Source organism: Mytilus californianus, unplaced genomic scaffold, assembly GCF_021869535.1.
Source record: "Mytilus californianus isolate M0D057914Y unplaced genomic scaffold, xbMytCali1.0.p SCAF_4, whole genome shotgun sequence".
NCBI lineage: Eukaryota > Metazoa > Mollusca > Bivalvia > Mytilida > Mytilidae > Mytilus > Mytilus californianus.
Window position 1 is genome coordinate 15,094,763 of NW_026262690.1, and position 26,487 is coordinate 15,121,249.

Below are 26,487 nucleotides of genomic sequence, written 5' to 3' on the forward strand. Positions count from 1 at the left end.
CAAGAAGGGAGATCCCATCAACCAAATAGTAAAGTTAAAAAAACAAACTAATTAGTTTGATGTTCAGGGATATAAGTTTACAAGTATATAGAAGAAAAGTTTGGCTTTTTTCTAATTGTTAACTTAATGGGGTGTGTTCTTTAAACAAGATGAAAGTTGTAATTTTTTGTGATTACTAGTGAAATCTTACTATTTGTATTTTTACTATTTAAGGTATTTCCTCTGAATCCAAAATCCCTATCACTAGGAGAACTGTATGGAGAATTTGATCTGAACACAAATGAATGGACTGATGGTGTATTGTCCAGTGTTGTTCGAAATGCCTGTAATGGTAGGTCTACGTAAGGAAAAGTTTGAACTGGTCATAGACCAATGGCTTTGTTGTGGAAAATATAAAATATATACATGGACATGGAATGTTGGTTTTAGAATGTAAAAGGTTTTACAATATTGACATTAAGTTTTAAATAATTTGTCAAGCAATGGTTGATTTACTGCACGTATTGTTCATAAATTCATTCTTCTGAATCTTATCTTCCTTTTTTTTTTTAAATTTCACCCAATTTTTTTTTCATTTTCACACTAGAGATTTAAGGTGATTTGATAAGCAGAAAGGACAATTTAGAACTTAGACAACCTAACAGAAACATTATGTTTATTCCAAGATGTATCAATTAGTTGTCATTAACAAGTGCCCACATTCACAGAAAAAAATACTGTAAATTATGTCAAAAACCATTTCATCTATAAGTTTATTGAAAAAAATATTTACACTTTCACTTGAATAAATTTTAGATGATAAACTAGATGAGAGGTGGATTTTATTTGATGGCCCTGTGGATACCCTATGGATTGAGAGTATGAACTCTGTGATGGATGATAATAAGATTCTGACTCTGATTAATGGAGAGAGAATATCACTTCCTGAGCCAGTGTCCTTGCTGTTTGAAGTTGGAGATTTATCTGTTGCCTCCCCTGCCACTGTATCTAGATGTGGTATGGTGTATGCTGATTATTCTGATCTTAAATGGCAACCATTTGTGGAAAGTTGGCTTGCCAAAAAGAAGGAAAAGGTCAGTTATGAAGAGAGAAATTAATGGAAGTTAATTAAATAAAGACTTAACCAAATTTTAGGAAATGGATTAAAATCTACTTAATACATATCAAGTGAAAAAATTGCATTTTAGAATTGGAAATATATTCTAATTATTTAGTCCTTTTTTTTCTATCAATTTTCCCATGTTGAATTTGAGTTAATCTAAATTCCGAGTCTTTTCATGACGACTGTATTATGAATCTGTAAAAAAGATATATTGCATGAATAAAAATGACTCCACTTGAAAAGAAATACAAATAAAAAGTAAAAGATTTTTTTACAACAAGAGGGATAATTGATTATTATGGTAGGTACCTGTTAAAAGTACTGTCTATGTCACTATTTCTGTGCATTTCATTTACCACTAATAAACATACATAATATTTTGGGAACATTTATTTTACTTCACAACATAATAGGATTTGATGGCACAGATGTAAGAATTCTTTTTACATTATATCATTTCTATTCTTATGTTGGGATAGATTTCCATTATATCATTTCTATTCTTATGTCGGGATAGATTTCCATTATAAGTCACCATTACCACAAACCTATTTCTTAAGTGATTTCTTTAAATTTGTTAAAAGCTATTATTTCTAAATAAATTTTTTAAAATTTTCGGTATATCAAAAAGAATTAAAAAAAAAGATGATGCATATTGAGTTATATTTATATACATAATCTTAATTCTATTCACAGCAACTGGTAGAAGAATTAAGAAGATTGTTTGAGAAATTCCTTGTAAAGATTTTAGAGTTTAAGAGATTGCATTGTACAGAACTGGTACCGATAGCTCAGTTAAACGGTGTAAAATCTTTGTGTAACTTATTTGATGCCCTGGCGACACCAGATAATGGAGTCGATCCTATTGACCAAGAAAATTACGTACGAATGATTGAATGCTGGTTCCAGTTTTGTATGATTTGGTCAATCTGTTGTTCTGTTGACGAGGAGGGTCGTAAGAGAATTGACAATTATATCCGTGAGACAGAGGGAACTTTCCCCAATAAGGACACAATCTATGAATACTTTGTAGATCCTAAAAATAAGACATGGGTTCACTGGGAGGAGAAACTGAAAACTGGATGGAAATATGTGCCTGGGTAAGTTTTATAAGAATCTTAATTTTAAAAGTAAAAAATTCTAAATATATACCAAGATTAGGAAATGCCAACTCTTAATTAGCCAATGGAAAACATCTATTTAACAAAAACCTTGACACAGACATTTTCAAGAAGGGGGAGAGGAGTTCCTAAAACGTCATAGAAAAATTGTAAACATATTGAAGTTGTGCACCTGCTAATATGGAATTACTCAAGGAATTTTTCATATTCAAAAGGTTTGGTATGTCAACATCTGTTTTTATATTTCAGAACTCCGTTCTTCCGTTTGATTGTACCAACAGTAGACACAGTAAGGTACCAGTTTCTTGTGTCATCTTTGATTAAATCGTTCAATCCAGTATTATTGGTAGGACCAGTCGGAACAGGGAAGACTTCTATAGCAAACAACACCCTGTCTAAGGTGGATTCTAAATCATATGGTGTTCTCACTGTCAACATGTCTGCTCAGGTAATTTATTCACCTTTCAAAGTTTCTATGTATTACTAAATATCATTATCTCCCATAAGGCTTAGTTTAGATTTTTTAAATCAATCAGAACATATTTTGTATTTATAAAAACAGCTCTAGTAATATGATGACATCACATAAAATGAAAAATCATATAAATGAATCGCATTCCTGCCTCTAATTTTGCTATTTTATTAAAAATCTAGACTGATTGTTTTCTGCCATTTTACGACCAAAGAAAAAGAGAAGTCCCTGTAATATCAAAGAGTGTCATTTTAACTTAGATATATCTACCCCCCATTGCTTTGGAGAGAGAGGGTGGGATTATGTGTTATTAAACATATATATATATATATATATATATAAATAGGATAATTTCAAAACAAGTTCATTTTGACTGCATAATTCCCTTTCACAATTGTTATGAAAAATGTCTGAATGATTTTTTTAGACCACATCCAACCAAGTACAAGAAATTATAGAGAGTAGAGTTGAGAAGAGGACAAAAGGAGTGTATGTACCAATCGGTGGTAAGAAACTTCTTACATTCATGGATGATTTTAACATGCCAGCCAAGGATACGTTTGGATCACAGCCTCCTTTGGAGTTGATGAAGTTGTGGTTAGATTATGGATTCTGGTATGACAGAGAGAAACAAACACAGAAAGAAATCAGGGTAGGTTTTGATTATGGATTCTGGTATGAAATGAGAAAAAGTTCACAAAGAAATAAGGATAGTTTTTACAATGTCACCTATAAAAATAGACTGTTTATTAATGATTATGTACATCATTATTATTATGTTAGACATTGTTACCTTCTCAATGAAGTTGCGAATGTATTACATGTAAAAAAAAGAAGATGTGGTAAGATTGTGAATGAGACAATTCTCCACAAGAGACCAAATGACACAGAAATTAACAACTATAGGTCACCGTACGGCTTTCAACAATGAGTAAAACCCATACCGCATAGTCAGCTGTAAAAGGCCCCGAAATGACAAATGCAAAACAATTCAAACGAGAAAACTAACAGCCTGATTTATGTACAAAATGGTTTATATATATTGTGATTATATAAAATGAGTCTGCTACAGATTTCTGTCCTAGTCTTGTACATATGTAGTCATTAGCTTGGCATGATATTTACACAGTTTACTCGGGCTTCAAAATAGGAATATCAAAACTAAATATATGATAAATGCAAATAAAAACTGAAAATTCTCAGCGAAGATTACATTATTTGGAATAAAAAGAGATGTTGCACAGTTGGGTATACATCAATGAAACAGCAATGCAAGGACACACATAATCAGACATCTAGAGGTCAGCTTACAGCAATAAACAGAGGTTTATACATATATGTCAAGCTGTAAATTGTCCTGGGTATAAAAAATGAATTCAACACAAACTATCAAAAATCTGTCATCAATAACAAAATTGTCTAAAATAACAAAGAACATTAAGGTATGACATAAGACAACCACTGACAAGTTTCTCTGACTACAGGTTTCTTCTGTATAATTAATCACTGATTTCATAGATTTCACTTTCCTTGTTTCCACATTTTAACACAAACCTAGGTGTAATTTGTTAAACTTAAACAATAATAGATTAATCAAAATAGTATCAGTTTCTGTTGTGAATGTCTAATACAGGGAATTCAGTTTTAAAGTTTATTTCTACATTTTTGTTCACAGGATATGTTCCTGATAGCATCAATGGGGCCCCCTGGTGGTGGACGTATGGTCATCTCTCCACGTCTACAGAGCAGATTTAATTTGATCAACATGACATTCCCACATGTAAGTATATTCTAGTAGATGGAGTTTTGTAATGGTAGAGAGATAAACACAAACAATTATGACAGAGATTTTATATATGTTACTTTATTTGATTGTACAAGACAACGTGATTATTTGGAGTTTAGATGATTTCTGTAATTATTCTGTTATTTTACATCACTTAAGTGATATCATGGGTAACTATAGTATTAATTCCTTTTGTAAAACTTTTGATGGAATTCGAACAGGTTCCTTTACAGCATTTCTTTTGATAATCTTATATTTGATATTGCATAAACAGTGGACTAAAATATCAGTGTTGTTATTCTCAATTTAACAAAATGTTTAATTTTGATTAGTGAACAAGAAATGTTATCTATTTTAAACATTTTTCATACAGGAATCTCAGATAAAGAGAATTTTTGGTAGTATGATCAACCAGAAATTACAAGACTTTGAGGAAGAAGTGAAGCCAATAGGAGATGTTGTTACTGCTGCTACTATTGAGATGTATACTGCTGTAGTCAGCAAGTTCTTACCTACCCCTACCAAGATACATTATCTCTTTAACTTGAGAGATATCTCTAAGGTAAGATATTATCCAGACCAAGATACATTATCTCTCTAACTTGAGAGATATCTCTAAGGTAAGATACTATCCAGACTAAGATACAGTATCTCTTTAACTTGAGGGATATCTCTAAGGTTATATACTATCAAGACCAAGATACATTATCTCTTTTAACTTGAGAGTTATCTTAAGGTAATATACTATCAAGACCAAGATACAGTATCTCTTTAACTTGAGAGATATCTCTAAGGTAATATACTATCAAGACCAAGATACATAATCTCTCTAATGTCAGAGATATCTCTAAGGTAATATACTATCCTGAACAAAATACATTATCTTTTTAACTCTTTAAATATCTATGAAATTGACTTTTTCTCAGAAACAATATCTTCTATCTGAAATGTAAGGTAAATTATTTCTCTCACCAAGATACATTTTTTTCAGTCCAAGAGATATATCTGAGGTAATTTTAATTGTTAATCCTTAATCATGATTCATTAACTATAAAATGAGAATTATTTTAGGTTCTTTATTTTTTTCATCAAAGTACTGAAAGCTTGAAGGAAATTTCTTCCATCAACATAATTAATGTGAGATATATTATCTCATCAGCACGAGAGATAATTTAAATCTGCTTTAAGATTATTTTTACTTAGTAATTTTGTGCTTGAATATTTGTGTGAGAAAATGTTGACATCTGCATATAGCACTAATTAATAATATATCTTTATATACAGATATTCCAGGGATTGTTGATTTATGTGTATGTAGCACTAATTAATAATATATCTTTATATACAGATGTTCCAGGGTTTGTTGATTTATGTGTATGTAGCACTAATTAATAATATATCTTTATATACAGATATTCCAGGGTTTATTGAGAGCCCACAAAGATTTCCATGATACAAAACAAGCTATAACAAGACTCTGGATCCATGAATGTTTCAGGTACGATTTAAGTTACAATTATAATCCTAGAAATTAGGTATACACACTGCATTTGTAAGACAGCTACTTGTCAAGAAAAATGTAAACAATTAAAAAACAGCCGAGTATTTCCAGAAGCTATGTTCATACATCACTATGAAAATAAGGAGATGTGCCTTTGATTGGGAATGACAACTATCTACCAGAAATCAAAGGACAATGATTTAAACAACTATAGGGCGCTGAACGGGTTTCAACAACGAGAAAAATCCATACTGATTAGTAAGCTATACCTCTCTATCATTGTCTCTTAGAATTAGTAAATAATGACATTTGTGCTTTGATGTAAAGAGTATTTTTGCATGCTTTTTGCAGAGTTTTTTCTGATCGCTTGGTCGATGAAAAGGACACAGAGAATTTCATTGGAATAATGACAGATAAACTAGGTTCCTTGTTTGACCAGACATATCATAATATCTGTCCCAACAAGATCCCACCCATATTTGGTAAGTTTAATGACAGATAAACTAGGCTCCTTTTTGGACCATTTTGTTAGAATTCTAACAGATTCATTTTATTCCATGATTCCAGAGATAGGCCATTGTATAATCAGTTTGAATTAAGTGTAGTAAACTGTAGCATTGATATACAAAGGGTTAACATTCAACAGAAGTCAAACATCATGGAATGTCTAGAGGTTATTGCATGGTATTCAACAGTGAGTTAGACTCTTACACAGTAAAGCCTGCTAAACAAGATAAAGTGACATGTCTGATAACAAAATCAAAAGTTTGAATATGAAAACTTCACTTGTGAAACAATAAAAAAAAAATTTGAATCTCTGTATTTGAATTGATAATGAAATTTTGCCAGCACTTCACAATATGTTACATAATTTTTCAATTTAAGTGGAGATTAATACTATTCTTTTCTGATTTCCAAGGTGGAAAACTACATTGATGATTTTGTGATGGACTATTCTCAGTACAGGCTGTTGTGGGGTCATACCTAACACTTTAAAATTAGCTTGTTTTGTTTTTCTGCTAAGCATGCAATATTTAGAAAGAACAAAGACTTGTTGGCTGGAGTCAGTAAAAATGTGTCCAGGTAGGGTGCAGGCAAGGACCTATAATACTTCAGACTTAAGTGTGTCCTTCCAGTATTAAGTACATTCATGTGACATCTGTTATCATCCTGATTGTATGTTATATAATCTGTTTGACAATAAACTCCCACGAATCAATCAATCCATAGGGGAAAGTTCCATAGTTAGTATTCATCGTTTTCAAGTGCTATAAGGCTGTTTATTGTGTCACAAGGCTTGTGTATATTAGCTAATAGAAAATTCAGAAAGTGAGTAAAATGAATTATTTGTGTGATCAACAGGTGATTACATGAGTTTAGACCTTGTATATGAAGATATAACTGATGTCAACAAACTAAAGAAATACATGGTAGACTTGTTAGAGGAATACAATGGTTCACCTGGTGTAGTTCACATGGATCTGGTACTCTTCAAAGATGCCATAGAACATGGTAAGTAGGACTGTGTACCAGGACAAAACAGTTCTTTTAGTTGATCTGTGGCTACCTAGGATCATTTACTCTTCAAATATCTTACTCCTGTATAGTCTCAGGTTCCTTTTATTCATAAAAAAGGAGATATGGGTAAATGAGACAGCAACCAAACAATATTGACACTATCAGAATGAATATGTACAGGAAAGCATACACTACCTCTATCTGTATGAAACTGACAAAATAGTCCCCAAAATGATAACCCACCTGCTCATAAAGTAATGCCAAAGTCTTATGATTTGCTTAGGGAAATCCAAAAAATATTTTGGATCAAAATACAAAATATGAGGTGTAGAATGGCATTTTGTATGGTGTAGATTCTGAAATGGTGTCATTAATTCGTGATAAGTGGTTTTAAAGGGGTGGCAGAAACAATTTGTGTATTGTAGGCTCTGAATGTGACAAAGTCCATATCATAATAAAAGTTAACCACAAAAAGCATTCAAATGAAAAAATCAGACTAACAGACAAAAGGATGCTAAATTCAATACTATATACTCCCTGCTTCTAAAAGGGGGTATGTAATCAAATTAAAAAGCAAACAAACAAATGAAAAATTCATTGATGCTGTGATTTAAAAAACCTTCTTGTTTTTTTATCAAAAGAAATTCCATAGATATAGAAATAAGAAGAAATGTAATGATTGCCAATTAGACAACTATCCACCAAAGACCAAATGACACAGATGTCACTGTATGGCCTAAAACAGTGAACAAAACCTATACCCTATAGTAAGCAATAAAAGGCCCTGATTATATGACAAAATTTACAACAATTCAAACAAGAACATCAACAGCCTGATTATGTACAAAATAATAAATGAAAAACATACATGATAGACATTGTTCCATAGATTTAGATAAGACTGAAAAATGAAATTACCAAGGAACTAGCATGAAAATGATCAATTTTTAAAAGGGATCATGAATATTTTCCCAAAAAGATGTCATGTATCCAAGATGTTGTGTACCTTATAATTGAATGTGTTGTATTTTACAGTATCAAAGATTGTACGTGTAATCAGGCAGCCTCGTGGTAACATGTTATTGATTGGTATTGGTGGCAGTGGTAGACAGAGTTTGACCAGGTTATCATCGTACATGTGTGAGATGGCAACATTCCAGATTGAAGTTACTAAACATTATCGTAAAGCAGAATTCAGAGATGGCAAGTTTTAGGAAATATTTTGTTCAGTTCTTTGGGCTAAATTCAAAAAATGAAATGAAAATTTAAGCATACAAGTAAAATTCGATCATGCAAAATGTGATGTATTTTGTTAATTAAGAATCTTTGATTGAAAAAAAGGTATTGAACAGACTTTTTGTCTTATAAGTGGAATATTTTTAGAGGTGTCTAATCTGTGTTGAGTATTTCAGATCTTACACATCTTCCTGCAGGCTCTGGAAAACACGTCAGCTGTATTTCTTTTAACTAACACCTAATGAAGGGAGGTATGATATCTGTTAAGGGGAAATGAGTGGCATTTCTATGGTAGAGAGTTTTCTAACATATTTTCACTATTTCAGATCTGAAGAGGCTATACTGGCAGGCTGGAGTTGACAACAAAGCAACTGTATTTATCTTTAATGACACACAAGTGGTAGAAGAAGGATTTTTAGAGGATGTCAACAACATCCTTAGTAGTGGAGAGGTTCCTAACCTTTATAAGGCTGATGAGTTTGAGGAGGTATGTTGGTGACCTTTCTGGTCATGGTTTAGAAGTTTTGATTGTAGATACAGTTGTGTCTGGATAACTTTTGTTCTAGTTTGACCAGTCCTCACGAAATTTTAAACCCAGGATTCTTGGCATAAAATAATGGTTGATGTTGGTTTTAAACATTCTGTCTTCTACCATTTCCAAGGGAGGGCCAAACAGGGTTAAAGGGGCTTAAAAAGACTGATGTCAGAAAATTTTCAATTTTTTTCAATTGAATTCTGAAGAAAAAATTTCACCTAGGTTCTTTTTATCTTAACTGTCCATTGTAGATTTTACTGTTTTGGGGATATAATAAGCTGTTTCAGTTGCCTTTTCTGTGTGCAAACACATCACCATATTGCTTTTGACAAACAGTTGTCCAACTAAGCCTTGTTGGCATACCCTGGCGATATCATGCTGCAATTTTCCCTTGTTGGTATGCCAAGGCAGTATCATGCTGCTGTGTATTAATCCTTTTTTTTTTTGGAAAAGGAATGACAACACTCATAATCATAATTACTATACATTTTGGTTAAAGGTCAATGGAGTTCATGGATAATAAATAGAAAATTAAAACATGAGGCCATATAAAATTAATTAATTGATTCTTCTTCTAGTCTTTATTTGTTTTCTTAGCTCATCTTAAGTACTCCTTTAGAAACTATTAAATGTTTTTAAACAGCAACAGAAAATAAAAAGAAAACAATACTTATATCATATTTACGCTTTCTTCAAAAGGATGCAGAGAATCTTTTTTTTTTGTATGGCCTCATATTGTACACACATATTTGTATTTGGATGTACATTGTATTTTTGCGGAGACACTGTTTTGATTCTGTACAGATCATTTATTTGTGTTTATGCAGAAAAAATCAGGCTTCTATGTTATTTTTGACAATGTTTTTTTTGAAAAGGGAGATAATCTTTTTATCTTAATTATGCTCTGTACAGTTCCAACACAGTAAGCGATATTTCACGCAATATGTTTTGTTTCGTACAACTTGTGTTTTGTTTTGGTGTAAGTTGCTATGTTATCATGATTGTAATAAACAGACTTTATACATAAAGAACAAGGGTATTCCAAAGTATTTATAGATATTTCATTATAATTTTTATTGTCAATATTTAATATAAAGTTAAAAAAAAAAAGTATAAAAAATCTGAAATTCTAACTGAGAGTGTTGTTGAAGATTTCACTTTTTTGTTATATTATTTATATTATAGTAAAACTTTGATCTTTTGTGTAAATTAATCTCTATGAATTTTGGAAAACCTTTTGTTTAAATGTAAGATGCACATATATGTGGAGTTAGCACTTGGTTTGAGTGGGAAAATAAACAAATCTGAAAGTTTGTCCATATGTTGGTTTTGGGTTCTCTGCACTTATACTAACTTACCATAGATCTGAAATAAAATAAAAATGAACCATTTATTTATTGAAGATTTTTGGAAGGATATTTGAAATATTGTTTATATTGAGATTTTAAATCAATGATTTTATGTTTGTTTTGCATATATGTGTGTTAATTGCACTATGCTTGTATATGGACAGACTTTCAGAACTCAGTCAGTGAGACCTTTGGTACTCCAAAGAAATGCAGTCCTTGCTTGGAAACTTAAAAATTTTACACTAATTACTAATTACATTTGCTTTTTTTGTTGTGGTAGTTGCAGATTATGATTTTTTTTCACATTATTTGTACATTGCACATAAGTTCTAATTATTATGTAACTATAAGCTGATAAAAGATGTAAGGAAAAAAATATGCATGTTTGACTGAATAGATAGAATGTTTCATGAAATTAAAATTATTAATGAGAATTATAAAAATTTGCATGATTATCTAGTAATACCAAAAGTAATCTCGATTTAAAAGTTCTATGCATGACCTAGAAACATAACTTTCATTTATTGATATAAAAAATATACATTTTTTATAATTTTTGTAATGAATAGGGATGTTTGCCTCTAGTATTCAACAATTTTTCCATTGATAAATATAAAAATAAGATATGGTATGTTGGCCAGTGAGACAACTATCCAACAGAGACCAAAGAATAAGGCTGTACAACTACAGGTTTCTGGATGTCCTGTAATTTTTCTAAAGAGAATGAAAATAAGCATCAAAATTATTTAAAAATAAAGGTTTATTGAGCTTATTATTGAGATATAAGCATTGGTATACACTGCACTAGACTTTTTGGTCTGAAAAGAATATCTCTGGAAAAAACTAATGTTTTACTGTAGGAAAATGCAGTAAAAATGACAAGAATTTAGAAATATTTTGACAATGACAAATATCAAGGTTACAGGGCAAAATTTCTAATACTTTACCTAGGATAAAATCTAATGGGTTATAAAATATTAAAAAAAATTTGGAAGAAACAGATGCAAACATCCTTAAGGTAAAAATATTGCTTTTTATTTTGAATGTTTTGCATACTAACACCTGTGTCAGTTACACCTGCATAATTTCCAAGCAAGGACAAAGCATGTGATTGCATCAGACTCAAGTTGTACAGAGGATAGCTACCATGGCAAATACATGTATGCTATATTATTAATTTTGTGCATCTTGTGTTTGAAAACTAGGTGCGAAATGCTCTGATTGACTCGGCCAAGAAAGAAGGTATTGACGAAAGCCCTCAGAGCATATTTGCATACCTGATTGATCGAGTTCGAGCCAACCTCCATGTAGTGCTGTGTATGAGTCCAGTTGGAGAACCATTCAGGTAGGCAATATTTATGAGTCCAGTTGGAGAACCATTCAGGTAGGCAATATTTATGAGTCCAGTCGGAGAACCATTCAGGTAGGCAATATTTATGTGTCCAGTTGGAGAACCATTCAGGTAGGCAATATTTATGAGTCCAGTTTGAGATCCATTCAGGGAGGCAATATTTATATGTCAAGTTGTAGAATCATTCAGGTAGGCAATATTTATGACTCCAGTTGCAGAACCATTCAGGTAGGCAATATTTTTTAGTCCAGTTTGAGAACCATTCAGGTAGGCAATATTTATATGTCAAGTTGTAGAATCATTCAGGTATGTAATATTTATGAGTCCAGTTGGAGAACCATTCAGGTAGGCAATATTTATGTATATGATATGTTGGATTCTAGTTTGAAAACTTTTATAGGGGCAAGATATATCTATATAATGTGTACAATTCTAGTTGGAAAACCTTTGATTGTGGACAACATACATTGTAAATCAACTAATTTTCACTTTTGTTTTCATGTAAAAATAACATGAATATCTATCATCGGGAATATGTCAAACTATATTATTAAGTCAAAAAGGAGAAAAATCATGTCAAGATTAGGTAGAAAGGGCCTTGAATTCCTGACATAAATGCAGACCTGTTGGTGACCTTCTGCTGTTGTCTGTTCTATGGTCGGGTTGTTGTCTCTTTGACACATTCCCCATTTCCATTCTCAATTTTAATTTTAGATATCATTAACATAATACAGAAAAACCAATTTTGAGCTATGATTGCCTAGTACAATGTATTGGGATTGTTTTCTTTAATTCTACATATAGAAACTTTAGAAGCCTTTGCTTTATTATACAGAAACCGTATTCGTATGTATCCAGCCTTTGTGAATTGTACAACAATAGATTGGTTCAGTGAATGGCCAGCAGATGCTTTACTAGAAGTAGCAGATAAATACTTAATGGAAGTACAGGTTGGCAATGACGATGAGGTACGGGTAACAGTATGGTTAACCTATTGATTAAGGTCAAACCTTATTATACCATTTCCTTCAGCTTTTGTAGTTGTCAATTGGATAACATTTATCTAAAAAATAAATTATTAGACAGTGACTTGAAAATTTTGATGGTTACATTTAGGGTTGAGACCCCTCAACGAATTGTTTTGAAATGTTTTATTTACATCTCTTAATTTTTTTTGTATTTGCAAAAAGAAAATCAGAACCTTCATCTCTTTAGTTATTTGCATTTATTTATTAATGGTCTTTTGTATTTATTATTTATTGCTCATTTACATTTATTATTTAATGCTCTTTCACATGAAAGTATTTTTCTATTGTGCTAAAACAATGTTTACTAATACAAGATTATTGCATGGCAAATATTAAAGATGTATTAAATTTTTGCATAAGAATTACAAAAATATGCTTGTTTTCGTGTTCCATGTTAAGAGATGGTATAATAAGGTTATGCTATTAAGGATTTTGAGCTTTCATATGATGAAATGATATATTTTGTACAAGTACATTTGAAATTATTTGCACATGTTTGTAATTCCTTATTATTTTTCAAAATACAAAACCTTTTACTGCACAATAAATATCCCTATTGTAAATCAAAATTTTATTATTAATATTTTAACAAGCTGCACTTAAAACTTATAAAAAATGTATTTACACAACATGATAGTCTTGAAAATTCACACCAAATACTTTTGTCTTCCATGAATTAAAACTGTGCATATAATTGTACTGATGAATTGCACTGCAGAGTGACCTTCGCACAACATACCAGCTTGAACTTGCTATCTGAAAGAAAAAAAAAAACAATTCTGTTGAGTTGTTTCCCTTTCTAAAGATATAAGTGAGATTCTTATTAAACAGTTTTTACATCAATCGTTTTGCCTTTTTTTTTAACTCGTTTTTTAAATTCAAAGAAGAAACAAATGAAATCTGAAGAAATACGAAGATGGGTAAGAATGGAGTAGGAATTAGTTTCAAAATATTTTTTAAAACTTATTAGATTAAGAAGGAAATGGGACTATATTAGATTAAAGAAGGAATTGGGACTATATTAGTTTAAAGAAGGAATTGGGACTATATTAGATTAAATAGGAAATGGGACTATATTAGATTAAAGAAGGAATTGGGACTATATTAGATTAAATAGGAATTGGGACTATATTAGATTGAGGAAGGAATTGGGACTATATTAGATTAAAGAAGGAATTGGGAGTATATTAGATTAAAGAAGGACATGGGAATATATTAGATTAAAGAAAAAAATAGGAATATCTAATTCAGGACTTTTTGTTTTGCCTGAACAAAGACAAAGGCAAGACATAAGGGTGCTGTTTGTGGCAGCATATACGTAGCCATCAACAATTTGTTATAGTTTCTGATTAGGTCAGTACCAATGGAATTTGTTATAATAAGTTAGTGATATTTGTTATGTAGTTGTATAAGCTTTGGCATATCTCATTTTCACAGAGATTTTTGGCCATGAACATTCAGTCATGGTTCATTGACTGGATGTTTTATATAGTTTACATGTTCAAGTATTGCCATTTTAGTATCAATATTTGCAGTTTACTATCAAAATTACATTCAGTGGAGACATATATCTGTGTCAAAAGCTTGTTTTTTAAATGGGGAAAGTAAAATAGATTTATAATTTTCTTATTATCACTATGTAAATTTGTTTAAAAAGAATTTTTTAAGAACTGAAATCAGGTTCTTGTGCTGAATTGAAGCTTATACTTCATTTATTGAGCAGAAAAGAATTCTTTATTGTTGATTATAACATGAAAATGTGTTAAATACGTAACTGAAGTCAAAATACTTTCCACATCACTTTGATAAAAAAATAAGTCCTCGTTGGTCAGTACATAATATAATAAATATACTCTGTCAATATTCTAGTCCTATAGATATCAGGATTCATGAATACAATAACAATATTCTAGTCCTTTAGATATCAGGATTCATGAATAGAATAACGATATTCTAGTCCTACAGATATCAGGATTCATGAATAGAATAACGATATTCTAGACCTATAGATATCAGGATTCTTGAATAGAATAACGATATTCTAGTCCTATAGATATCAGGATTCTTGAATAGAATAACAATATTCTAGTCCTATAGATATCAGGATTTATGAATAGAATAACGATATTCTAGTCCTATAGATATCAGGATTCATGAAGAGAATAAATTTAAAAATAGAACACTGATCTATACATAAAATGCAGTTTTACATTAATGGTTCTTAAATAAAATGATTTTCCATTTTTAAAGAAGTACACTGATTCATGAATTAAATTCAAGTAAGTACACTGATTCAGAAATAAGATACAATAAGTAAGTTCACTGATTCAGGAATAAAATACAATAAGTACACTGGTCTGATCCAGAAATAAATACAATAAGTACACTGATTCAGGAATATGATACAATAAGTACACTCAATCATGAATAAAATACAATCAGAAAATACACTGATTCAGGAATAAGATACAATAAGTAAGTTCACTGATTCAGGAATAAAATACAATAAGTACACTGATTCAGGAATAAAATACAACAAGTACCCTGATTTAGGAATAAAATACAATATATTATCATAAAATACAAATTATTTTGGGTTTTATTGTCATTTCATTACCAGCCTAGTAAGGTGAGAATTTTGATATCTTTATAAACTTTTGATTTCTTAAACTGATGAACAGACAATTAACCATGCATGAGAAGATATTAAATTGTTCAACCAAAAATTAATCGATTGGAGTTTCAAAGCTTCATCTAATCAGTATACCATAGAATAAATATATTTCTAATTGTTTGAGATATATTTTTGAATTTTCAGAAAAAGAAGGTGAGGTTCACATAGCGTTAGTGAAAACAAAACAAAACAAAATGGCTTCAGGGTCTGTCCACCACAGCTTGACTATACTGTATCTCCTGCAAACTGTTACCAAGCTGTATTAAAACATCTTTATTCTGCTTTCTTGAAGGCAGTTACAACATGCTATCATTACATTGTTTTATTAGATCCAAATAACAGTTTTTGATGAAATATTTGTTGAAATTCCAAAAGATTTTATGAATAGATTGTATTTAATTTAGACACAGTGAATTAAGTTCATGTTCAAGAGTATAAAGCAGGATGAAGATGTGTTTATATGAAGCAGCAATCACAACTGTCATGGCTTGGGCCTTTCTATATATATAATAATGTTATAGCCTCCTGTCTCCCTTTTACATATTATGCAGGTTTCCTCCATTGATCTTTACATTTATTCCCTTTCAATGGTTAAAAGTTGGAAAATATGAAAATGAATATAACATATTTTTCTTATTTCCGGACTATTATGTAAAAACAATGAGGAAAAAAAGAAAGAAACAAAAACAATTGATAACTGTTTTACCTTAGGGACATAAAAGTTTTGTTTTAAGTGAAAATATGATTTTTTTAAAGATTGAAAATCAATGTATTTGCCAAAAAAGGGAGATAACCTGTGTAATTTGATAAAAGGAATTTCCACTACATAACTACATACACCAATGTAATGTTATTTTCAGTTTCAGGATTAAAGCTGTTGACACCTTCATTGTATAGCATTTATATGCTGTAATAAGTATTTTGTTTACAGATCTTTCCTGAGAAAATATTGTAAATTTGAACCTTTTAATAAGTTACTTGAAATATATGCAGTTTGTTTTATCATGTAGTGAGAGAAAATATATTTCATGCAATGTATTTGACTCCAATATAACCAGTGTTTATCAAGATTCCATGTTTACCAAGTACATATATTTTTATTTATTTTTTTTGCTTTTTCCCAATTAACAAATACATGTTTTAAATGTTAAAATTGTCAAAACAATATAAATTTGTAATGATATTCTGAAAATTACATGTGAAGAATATAATTAGCATGATAGTTTTGTAACTCAATTAACCAAAGTTTCAGAAGCACATACCATTCTGTCAGTAACAAATATTTTACTGAAGTAATTTTCAAACTCTACAGTAAAATCTGCTGTCATATTCTATGCTGTCAGTCTTAACTTAAAAATATCTTCCTCTGAATTAATAATGTTTTTAAAACTTCTGATTCTGAATAATAATTAAATTGTAATTTTGATTATAAGTTAGTATTAACATTGCATGACATTTAAATGCATGAATGATACAATGATTATGATTTTTACAGCTCAAAGTACAAATTTTGATTTTGAACTTTTACAAACATAATAGATTGGGTTGTTATTTAATTGGGGAGGGGGTTAGTTTTTTTAACTGAAAGTTAACATTGTACTTTTTTACCTGTATAGAACTGATTTGATCCAGTTTTATTTATAAATGAGCCTCTGATTAATTATTACAGTCCAGAAGGGTTTGGAGTCAGTGGGTAGGTCATTGCAAAATCCAAGTTATGTTTAAATCACACATAATTCATGTTCAAAACCTGTCCAGAATCAAGCTTAATAATTAAGACTAGAAAAGGTAAAAATGCAAGCATAACTTTTCTTTTGATGTTTTAAAAACAGACCTATGTTTTACACTTTCCTGTTTAATACCTGAGAGTATTTGCCTTATGTACTGTCTAAGTTACATATGGAGAATTTATGATTACTCGCAGTTACCTACTGATTTACCCATTGTTTTCTCTTCTTTTCCAAGTTACCCATTGGAGAATATTTGTCTCAATATACGGTCTCCGTTACCCATTGAACATAAAGCAACCAAAATCAATCAATCCAAGTCACCCATTGGAGAATATTATCAATTTACAGTCTTAGTTACCTATTGGAGAATATTTGTCTCAATTTACACTCTCAGTTACCCATTGGAGAATATTTGTCTTAGACATAGAAGTTAACAACTATAGGTAACCGTACAGCCTTCAACAATGAGCAAAACCCATACCGCATAGTCACCTATTAAAGGCCCCAAAATGACAAATGTAAAACAATTCAAACAAGAAAACTAAAGGTCTGATTTATGTACAAATTATTTGTCTGAATAGATTGTCTCCGTTACACACTGGCGAATATAAGTCTAATATACTGTCTCAGTAACCCATTGGAGACTATTTGTCTAATGTCATTTACCCTTTGGAAAATATTTGTCTTGTCTTAAGGTATTTTTTAGCTTCCAATTGTTAAGTATTTGTATTAATTTTATACCCCTATTTTAGGAGTGGAGTCTATATTGCAATCACCCTATCTGTATGTCTATGTCTGTTTGTCCTTTGTCCAACAATTGTTTTTGTCTCACTTTTCTTTGGTACTACTGAACAGAAGAACATCATATTTGGTCAACAGCTTGCCAGTGATGAGTTGTAACATTTTAAGACTTTTTAGATATGTCAGATATTCACTTCCTGTTTGCTAATACTTTCATTTTTTTTAATATGTTGAATGAACTTAATGTTTTTACCTTACATATCTCTAGTTCAACTGAACAGAATTCTTTATTTAAAACCTGCTACTTTAGGAATTGTCTTGTTTAGAAATATGGTAAAACTCTCAGAAAAAGGTCTTCACCACCTGAATTAAAAAATAATTATTCTGTCCAAACCTTAATCAGTAAAACAATAAACAGAACTAGTGTTCTTTCAAACTTTTCAGGACTGTACTGCTATGTTAGAATTTGGATAAGAATATGAAAAAATCCTCTAAAACATTAATTGTTCTTTAGATACTCCAATGTTTGGTTTAGGAATATATATGTGAAAGCTGATCCATGTTTTTTTTTTGTTTATTAGTCTACATGAATGTTACAGATTATGCACTCATTGATGTATGTTGCAATGGTATTGCATTTTAAAAATGTTGGAAAAATATGCCTATCTTTTTGTAGTTTTTTAAAAAGCATTATAGTTTATTGTTATCATTTAATTAGTTTAATTGAGATAATAATTATTTTTTATATGATGAAAATACATGAGATTAGTGCGTGATTTATAACATTATTACATCTATTTTAGGATAAGTTGAAACCTAGTTTGGCCCAGATGTTCTCTACTATGCACAAATCAGTGTCAGAATTCTCCAGAAAGATGTTGATAGAAATGAAACGGCACAACTATGTTACACCTACAAACTACCTTGAACTTGTCAGTGGATATAAAAAGTATGTTATAATACTGATCAACTCTGAAATTATGTAGTAAAATTAGGGTTCATATCATTGATGTAGCTGGCCTTAAACAGTTTGGCTGTATCTTGTTTTAACTTGTTTTTAATGATTGATTTGTTTGTGTCCTTATCAATTTATGTCATTGAGCAGACTTTATGAATCATGTTCAGAAACAACTTTTGTGGACATCAGGTACCAGGTATATATTTCAAGATTTCTGGAGTAGAATAACAGAGATAGGATTGTCCAATCCTTATGCTGTTTCTTTCTAGTAAAAATTTCCATATATAGCTATAATCTTGCTACAACATCCTAATGGAGGTTGACAGAATTATCCTCTCTTTTGTAAGGTCTTATTTTCATAAACTCGATACAGAAATGTGTTGTCTAAACTAAACATAAGTAGTAGAACTTTTAAAACTGATGTACGCTTAAGATTAGTTCAAGTCAGATTATAATGGAGAACAGGTTACACTTTGTCTGTATATTGAGAAAGAATGGCTGTACTATATAATTTTCTCTGTAGTCTTCTGAATGATAAGAAGAAGGAATTAGGAGATCAGGCAAACAAGCTACGTAATGGATTGAGTAAGATTGATGAAACAAGAGAGAAAGTAAAGAACATGACCGTAGAGTTAGAGGAAGCTAAGGTTAAAGTTGTACAGTTTCAGAAACAATGTGATGAATATTTAGTGGTCATTGTACAACAGAAACGGGATGCTGATGAACAACAGAAGGTAGACTAACTTATGCTATAGATAGGGAGGGGTGGGGGGAGTTAGACAAAGTAAGTCATTGTACAACAGAAATGGAATGCTGATGAACAACAGAAGGTAGACTAACTTATGCTATAGATAGGGAGGGGATGGGGGAGTTAGACAAAGTTAGTCATTGTACAACAGAAATGGGATGTTGATGAACAACAGAAGGTAGACTAATATATGTTATAGATAGGGAGGGGTTGGGGGGAGTTAGACAAAGTTAGTCATTGTACAACAGAAACTGGGTGCTGATGAACAACAGAAGGTAGACTAATATATGTTATAGATAGGGAGGGGTGGGGAGAGTTAGACAAAGTTAGTCATTGTACAACAGAAACGGGATGCTGATGAACAACAGAAGGTAGACTAATATATGTTATAGATAAGGAGGGGGTGGGGGGAGTTAGACAAAGTTATTCATTGTACAACAGAAACTGGGTGCTGATGAACAACAGAAGGTAGACTAATATATGTTATAGATGGGGAGGGGTTGGGGGGAGTTAGACAAAGTTAGTCATTGTACAACAGAAACGGGATGCTGATGAACAACAGAAGGTAGACTAACTTATGCTATAGATAGGGAGGGGTGGGGGGAGTTAGACAAAGTTAGTCATTGTACAACAGAAACGGGATGCTGATGAACAACAGAAGGTAGACTAATATATGTTATAGATAAGGAGGGGGTGGGGGAGTTAGACAAAGCCATGGTTAAAATAATGCAATAAAACTAAAGTGTGACAGCTATGATGGAATGTTGCTTAGTGGTTATCATACAACACTAAAGAACTACAATTAATAGGTATTAAGTTGTGAAAATATGTAATTTGTAGTTAAAGGGAGTAAAGATATTTGTTTTTAAAATTTTTGAAATAAGACTGTAAAAATGTCAGAATATTACATGCAAATCTATAAGATCTGGATTGCTTGATAAACATTGTGTCAGCACATATTGGCTATATCTTGGAGATAATTCTCTTTTGGTAGTATTGGAAAAGGTTTGTGAGCAAGATATTAAAGTTAAAAAGTAAATGAATATCTGATTCAGGGATTTGTAATATTAAAGCATAAATTATCATACATGTAATTTACATTTATTTACAGTCAGTAGCACAGAAGAGTGAGAGAATTGGTGAAGAAGAAGTTAAATGTCAACACATGGCTGATTTAGCTCAGAATGATTTGAATGAAGCTTTGCCAGCTCTGCAGGAAGCTATTTTGGTAAATTACCTGTTTTGTATGATACAAAAAGTTATTGGTTAACTGTATTGGGTTTATATATTTATTGTTGGGTACACATGTCGGTCTGACAGTGTTTATCTGACCTTGACTTTTTTTCATTGATCATTGATAATGATAATTTTCTGTTTTTACTGTAGTGAAACCTTGATGTTAAAGACTTTCAACATAAAATTCAATCATGATTAACCAAAAAGTGTGTTTACTCTTGTATAATGACCAGCATAGAATTCTTAGTATTTTGAATTAATAAAAAAAGTTCTTACCTGTGTAATTTTCATTGGACCCATAGAATATAATAAAATAACTTGTTAATACATAGAGATGTTCTATCCTATAAAAACAGGCTCTAGAATCACTGAATAAGAAAGACATGACAGAAATCAAGTCTTATGCTAAACCTCCAGGACTAGTAGAGAAAGTGTTGGAAGCTGTCATGATCCTCAGGGGCAATGAACCTACCTGGTTAGAGGCCAAGAAACAACTAGGTAAGACTTATATAAAATCAGCTTTTAACATACTTTATGCTTTGTATTCCCGCCTTAACTGTCAAGAAAAAAGTGGTAGGATAAATGAAAAAGAGGGAAACAGTTTACTATTTGTTTTACCTAAAAATGTAGATTTTGTAGGTATACGTTCCTGTACTTAACTAAAAAGTAATGAAAAGTTGTACTTTGCGGTTACAAAAAAAATTGCAGCATTTATGTAAATTTGTAAACATAAAACAAATTTTAGAACTTACATTTTATCTATATGAATTTTTCAGGTGACCAGAATTTCATTAAACAGTTGATGAACTTTGATAAGGACAATATTACTGATCGTATTCTGAAAAAGATAGGTACATATTGTACTCAGTCTGACTTCCAACCAGAAGTGGTTGGCCGTGTCTCAACTGCTGCTAAGTCCTTGTGTATGTGGGTGAGAGCTATGGAAGTGTACGGCAGAATCTATAGGGTAGTGGAGCCAAAGAAACAAAGACTGCATGCTGCTCAAAGTCAATTGAAAGAGAAACAGGATGCTCTCAGTGAGGCTAAAGCTAAACTAGCTGAAGTGGAAGCTAAAATGGCACAACTCAAGAAGGAATATGATGAGAAGTTAGCACAGAAGGAAGAATTAAAGCGTAAAGCTGAATATACAGAGATGATGTTAGATAGAGCTGGAAAACTTGTGGAAGGACTTGCTGGGGAAAGAATTAGATGGGAGGAAACTGTTAAGGTAAGATTAAAATGGGGAGATTGTCGGGGAAAACTTGTAGGGGGATTGGCTAGGGAAAATTAGACGAGAGGAAACTGAGATGAAGTTGCACTTGGAGGACAATCTGGGAGAGCTGTTAGAAGGATTTGCTGGGAATGGAATAAGACAAACAAATTTTTTTAAACAGTTACATATTGATTTTTAGTGTCTTCAAAATGATTTTGATTGCAAAGTATCTATTTCCATTTGATATAAAAAAAAAAACTTTCTAATTGTTGCATATAATTTTACTATAAGAAAATCTTTTTTATGTATTTTGCAGCAATTAGAAAAGAGAATGGGTTTCTTACCAGGAGATTGTCTTATTGCAGCAGCTTTTATGTCCTACATGGGACCATTCTTATCAGAGTATAGAGATCAGATGGTTCAGAAGATATGGCTGGCTGAGGTATTTACACATTAGGGAATTTAGTACCATTCACCTTAGAAAGATAACTGTCATGTTCTTAATGGGACCATTCTTAAAAAAGGGAACACATGGTTCAGATGATATGTTTAGCTGAGATATGCAGACATAGAGGGGAATGTAGTAAGGCTCCATCCAATAAAGATAAATATTGCTACTCTCTTAAATTTTCCTTTGATTCTTCTACTGTGGATTCATTTATTTTCGTGGGTTTCCATTTTCGTGGATTGAGGAAAAGCTGCATCTTAGTGGATAATTGATTTTGTGGTTTTGACAAAGTCTGCATACAAGCTTATAGAAAATTTGTAATTTGTTAAACATTGAAATTCGTGGTTCACCTGTATCCACGAATTAAGCGTAAATTGGTGTCCAAAGAATAACAATGAATCCACAGTATAAAATAATTTTCCATCTCAAGCTACTTGACTGAGATTGGTTTTCATTGTCGAGTAAACTGAAAATGTGATGAAGTCATAAGTCCAACATTATTGACATTGCTTAGACCATATGATAAACAGAATATCTATGGTCTTTCAAACTCTAGGAAGTTTCTCTGCTATACATTATCTCTGGGCTTGTTATAACCCCACAAAGAAAGGGGGAGGTATATAGGAATCAGCCTGTCAGTTTTTCTGTCTGTCTAGACCAACTTTGTTATCCTTTGTTTGAATCACTTCAAACTTTGTAGAATAATTGATCATAATATGCAATGATTGCCACATGTAGGAATATTTACTCTGTTTAGGTTATCCAGAATTATGCCCCTTTCATCTTAGAAATTTTGACCATTTTTAGAACCAACCTTGTCATCACAACTCCTTCTACATGGTTTATCGCATCTACAAGAAACTTTGTACATTGTTTGATCCTAATATACAGATGTGCTTGTGGATAGGATGTTCATGTCTATTGTAATATTATATGAACTATATTCCTTGCCCAGAAACACAGTTATTCAGACTTCAAATGATACTTAAAGGCAAAAACATATGTAATTCTGTGTTCTAAATACAATAATTAGATTTAGATTTAAAATTTGGTACAAGTTTTTATGAATATTTGTGTAGAAGTTATTATGCATGTTTAATTTTTCAGACTACTATTCTACACATTGAATTTGTGATTAAGATATTTGATATCCAAATTTGTTCTGTAACAATGCTAAAAGTTTTCAGTGAGATCAACAATTAAATTAAATGGAGACTCTTTTTTTCTTTTCATTATAGGAGGTAAGAGACTTGTTAATAAATATGCTTAGAAAAATGTCAATAAGCCACACACATCCAATATCCAGCTATTTTATTTTCACAAAAGCATGAAAATATGTCTAGAAGCCTGTGCCACATCTTTTATTTAGTTACTGTATTGTCAGAAAATGCTTAGAACATTGTCAAGAAACTGATTCCGAATTCAATATCTAGTTATGTTGTGTTGGCAGAAATTGCTTGAAAAAATCACTCCCATGTTCTAAATAGTAAGTAGGCAGACCACATATTCTATATGCAGCCCCATTGGATTGGCAGAAAGATAAAACCACTCTCATGTTTAAAATTAGTCGATAAGTCCTCCTCATATTCAATATCAAGTAACTGTAATTGAAAAAATGTTAGAAAACCACTCTCATGTTCCAAAATTAACAATAAGCCACCCTCACATTGAATATCTAGCAATGTATTGGCAAAAATTGCTTCAAAGTTGTAGGAAAACAGTGTAACATTCAGAAATTGAATAAAATGAGACTCATTTTCAAAAGGTGTCTAAAAAAACTGCCACACTCAATATTGATTTATTTTATTGTCAGGTAAAAAATTAAAAATCACATCCTCTTACACCATTCCTAAAATCACATTATCCTTATGTTTAATATTTACTTTTAATGTCCCTGGAAACACCCTTATTGTCAGTTGAATTTATTTGTTCATAGCTTTCATTTTCTAGTTATATATTTATATATATATAGATATATACATGATATATATAAGATATATCTAAAACTAGTAAAAATTTAGAAAAACTATTTATTGTACATAGTATTAGGAATAATGAAACAGTGATATATTAAAATGATTTTGATTACTTATGCATGTTTTAAAGTTTTCACAACTGGAATCATGGTGCATGATGTAGAGCACAAGTTAGAAATATGGAACATAAAACATGGCACTAAAAGATTTTTACTGAAGAATTTCCCACTGTGATATATGTTAGATAAAAGCTCAGTTATAAATTAAATGTTGATCCTGTTTTCAAATATTTTTATGCTCCCTTTTGCAAATTCAGTTGTAACATCTAGCATATGTACACCCGATGTTCTGTTGAAATAAGAACATGGCTTTGTTTACAAATTATAGGAAATGCATCATTATTAGAATTGTAACTATTTATGATTGAACACAGTATGACAATTTTCTTCATAAGTACTTCCTATTTGAAGTTAATGTTTTTTAATTGTGCATCCAGTAAGAATTTTGAATGTTTTTTAGATTGTTAAACTGGGCATCCCAACAGACCCATCCTTTGACTTCTGTGAGTTTATGGCCAAACCTACAAGTGTACGAGAATGGAACATTCAAGGATTACCCAATGACAGCTTTTCTACAGAAAATGGCGTAATTGTAACATCAGCAAGTAGGTGGCCCCTCATGGTTGATCCACAGGGACAGGCCATTAAGTGGATCAAGAGCATGGAGTCGTCCAGGGTAAGTTATGATACAGTTAGGTAATTGTTACATCAACTGATAGGGAGCCTGTCATGGGGATCTTTAGTTTAAGTTTAAAACTATTTATCCAATAAGAATTTGCTTCTCACAGATTATCAACTGTGAGTTTGAACCTTTGCACATTGATGGCCTGTTTTAGAATACCAACAGGACAAGGCCGTCTAGTGCATTACAAGGAATTTAAAATCTATTGGTTATATATGCTTGACAGCATTTAGTATCTATCTGGTTGAATATCCTTTGAAAATAGTACATTATTTCTCAACTAACAACTCTTGAAAATAAACACCATTTTAATGAGAATTTGGTAAAAGGAAATGTATTTTCTTTGATTGAATATTTTCGGGAAATCTTACATGAAGGTATAGGCATCTTTTTATGAGGTAATTGTAAACTATGTTTTTATCTTTGGTAAACTATGTTTTTTCTATTGTAAACTGTAAGCACTGTTAATTGTGTGCTTTGGCAATACCTACTTTTTATTATATTTTTATTTATTGTAAAATGTTATATTTTCCAGGGTTTGAAGGTAGTAGATTTACAACAGTCTGACTACATGAGGACTATGGAATCAGCAATTCAATTTGGTCTGCCTGTTTTGTTACAAAATGTTCAGGAAAAACTGGACCCTTCACTTGACCCAATCCTCAATAAATCGTTGATTAAAATAGGTAAGATATTGTGGTAAAAATAAGAGCTGTTTTACCATTGCATGTAGACCAAAAGTTTGGTTGACTTGGTTGCCAACTTTATTAGGATGTAGGCAGAGTTCACGTCTGTATACAATATATAACAGTTTGATTGGACAAAAAATATCATCTTGAAATAAATCATTCTTAATGTTACACAGGACAAGATGCATCATTTCAAGCTGTTCCATCATGATGGAGAATAAGAGAACCCTACCAAAATCTGCATGCATGTATATTGAGATTTAGTTTCAAAATTTGTTATGATTTTGTATTCATTCCCTTTCTTCATTTCTTGCTAATTTTATTTCCTACATTT

At 31.2% G+C, this 26,487-nt stretch overlaps 1 protein-coding gene across 10 annotated transcripts in view; it reads left to right on the top strand.

Annotated features, from left to right (window-relative positions):
* LOC127737541 (dynein axonemal heavy chain 2-like) overlaps positions 1 to 26,487 on the top strand; it is an 80,492-nt gene that overhangs the window by 34,360 nt on the left and 19,645 nt on the right. For 6 of the 10 annotated variants that reach the window (XM_052248358.1, XM_052248363.1, XM_052248359.1 and 3 more), the window contains 23 exons: positions 214 to 331; positions 796 to 1,073; positions 1,799 to 2,202; positions 2,473 to 2,671; positions 3,123 to 3,347; positions 4,371 to 4,475; positions 4,855 to 5,043; positions 5,894 to 5,979; positions 6,334 to 6,464; positions 7,345 to 7,494; positions 8,536 to 8,703; positions 9,063 to 9,223; positions 11,826 to 11,965; positions 12,807 to 12,939; positions 13,884 to 13,919; positions 18,948 to 19,093; positions 19,626 to 19,836; positions 20,962 to 21,078; positions 21,443 to 21,584; positions 21,863 to 22,314; positions 22,616 to 22,741; positions 25,243 to 25,458; positions 26,000 to 26,150. In XM_052248358.1, coding sequence (XP_052104318.1) covers positions 214 to 331; positions 796 to 1,073; positions 1,799 to 2,202; positions 2,473 to 2,671; positions 3,123 to 3,347; positions 4,371 to 4,475; positions 4,855 to 5,043; positions 5,894 to 5,979; positions 6,334 to 6,464; positions 7,345 to 7,494; positions 8,536 to 8,703; positions 9,063 to 9,223; positions 11,826 to 11,965; positions 12,807 to 12,939; positions 13,884 to 13,919; positions 18,948 to 19,093; positions 19,626 to 19,836; positions 20,962 to 21,078; positions 21,443 to 21,584; positions 21,863 to 22,314; positions 22,616 to 22,741; positions 25,243 to 25,458; positions 26,000 to 26,150 — 4,084 coding nt within the window. The remainder of the gene's footprint in view (positions 1 to 213; positions 332 to 795; positions 1,074 to 1,798; positions 2,203 to 2,472; positions 2,672 to 3,122; positions 3,348 to 4,370; positions 4,476 to 4,854; positions 5,044 to 5,893; positions 5,980 to 6,333; positions 6,465 to 7,344; positions 7,495 to 8,535; positions 8,704 to 9,062; positions 9,224 to 11,825; positions 11,966 to 12,806; positions 12,940 to 13,883; positions 13,920 to 18,947; positions 19,094 to 19,625; positions 19,837 to 20,961; positions 21,079 to 21,442; positions 21,585 to 21,862; positions 22,315 to 22,615; positions 22,742 to 25,242; positions 25,459 to 25,999; positions 26,151 to 26,487) is intronic. The other 4 variants (XM_052248364.1, XM_052248366.1, XM_052248365.1 and 1 more) reach the window with 1 other exon arrangement.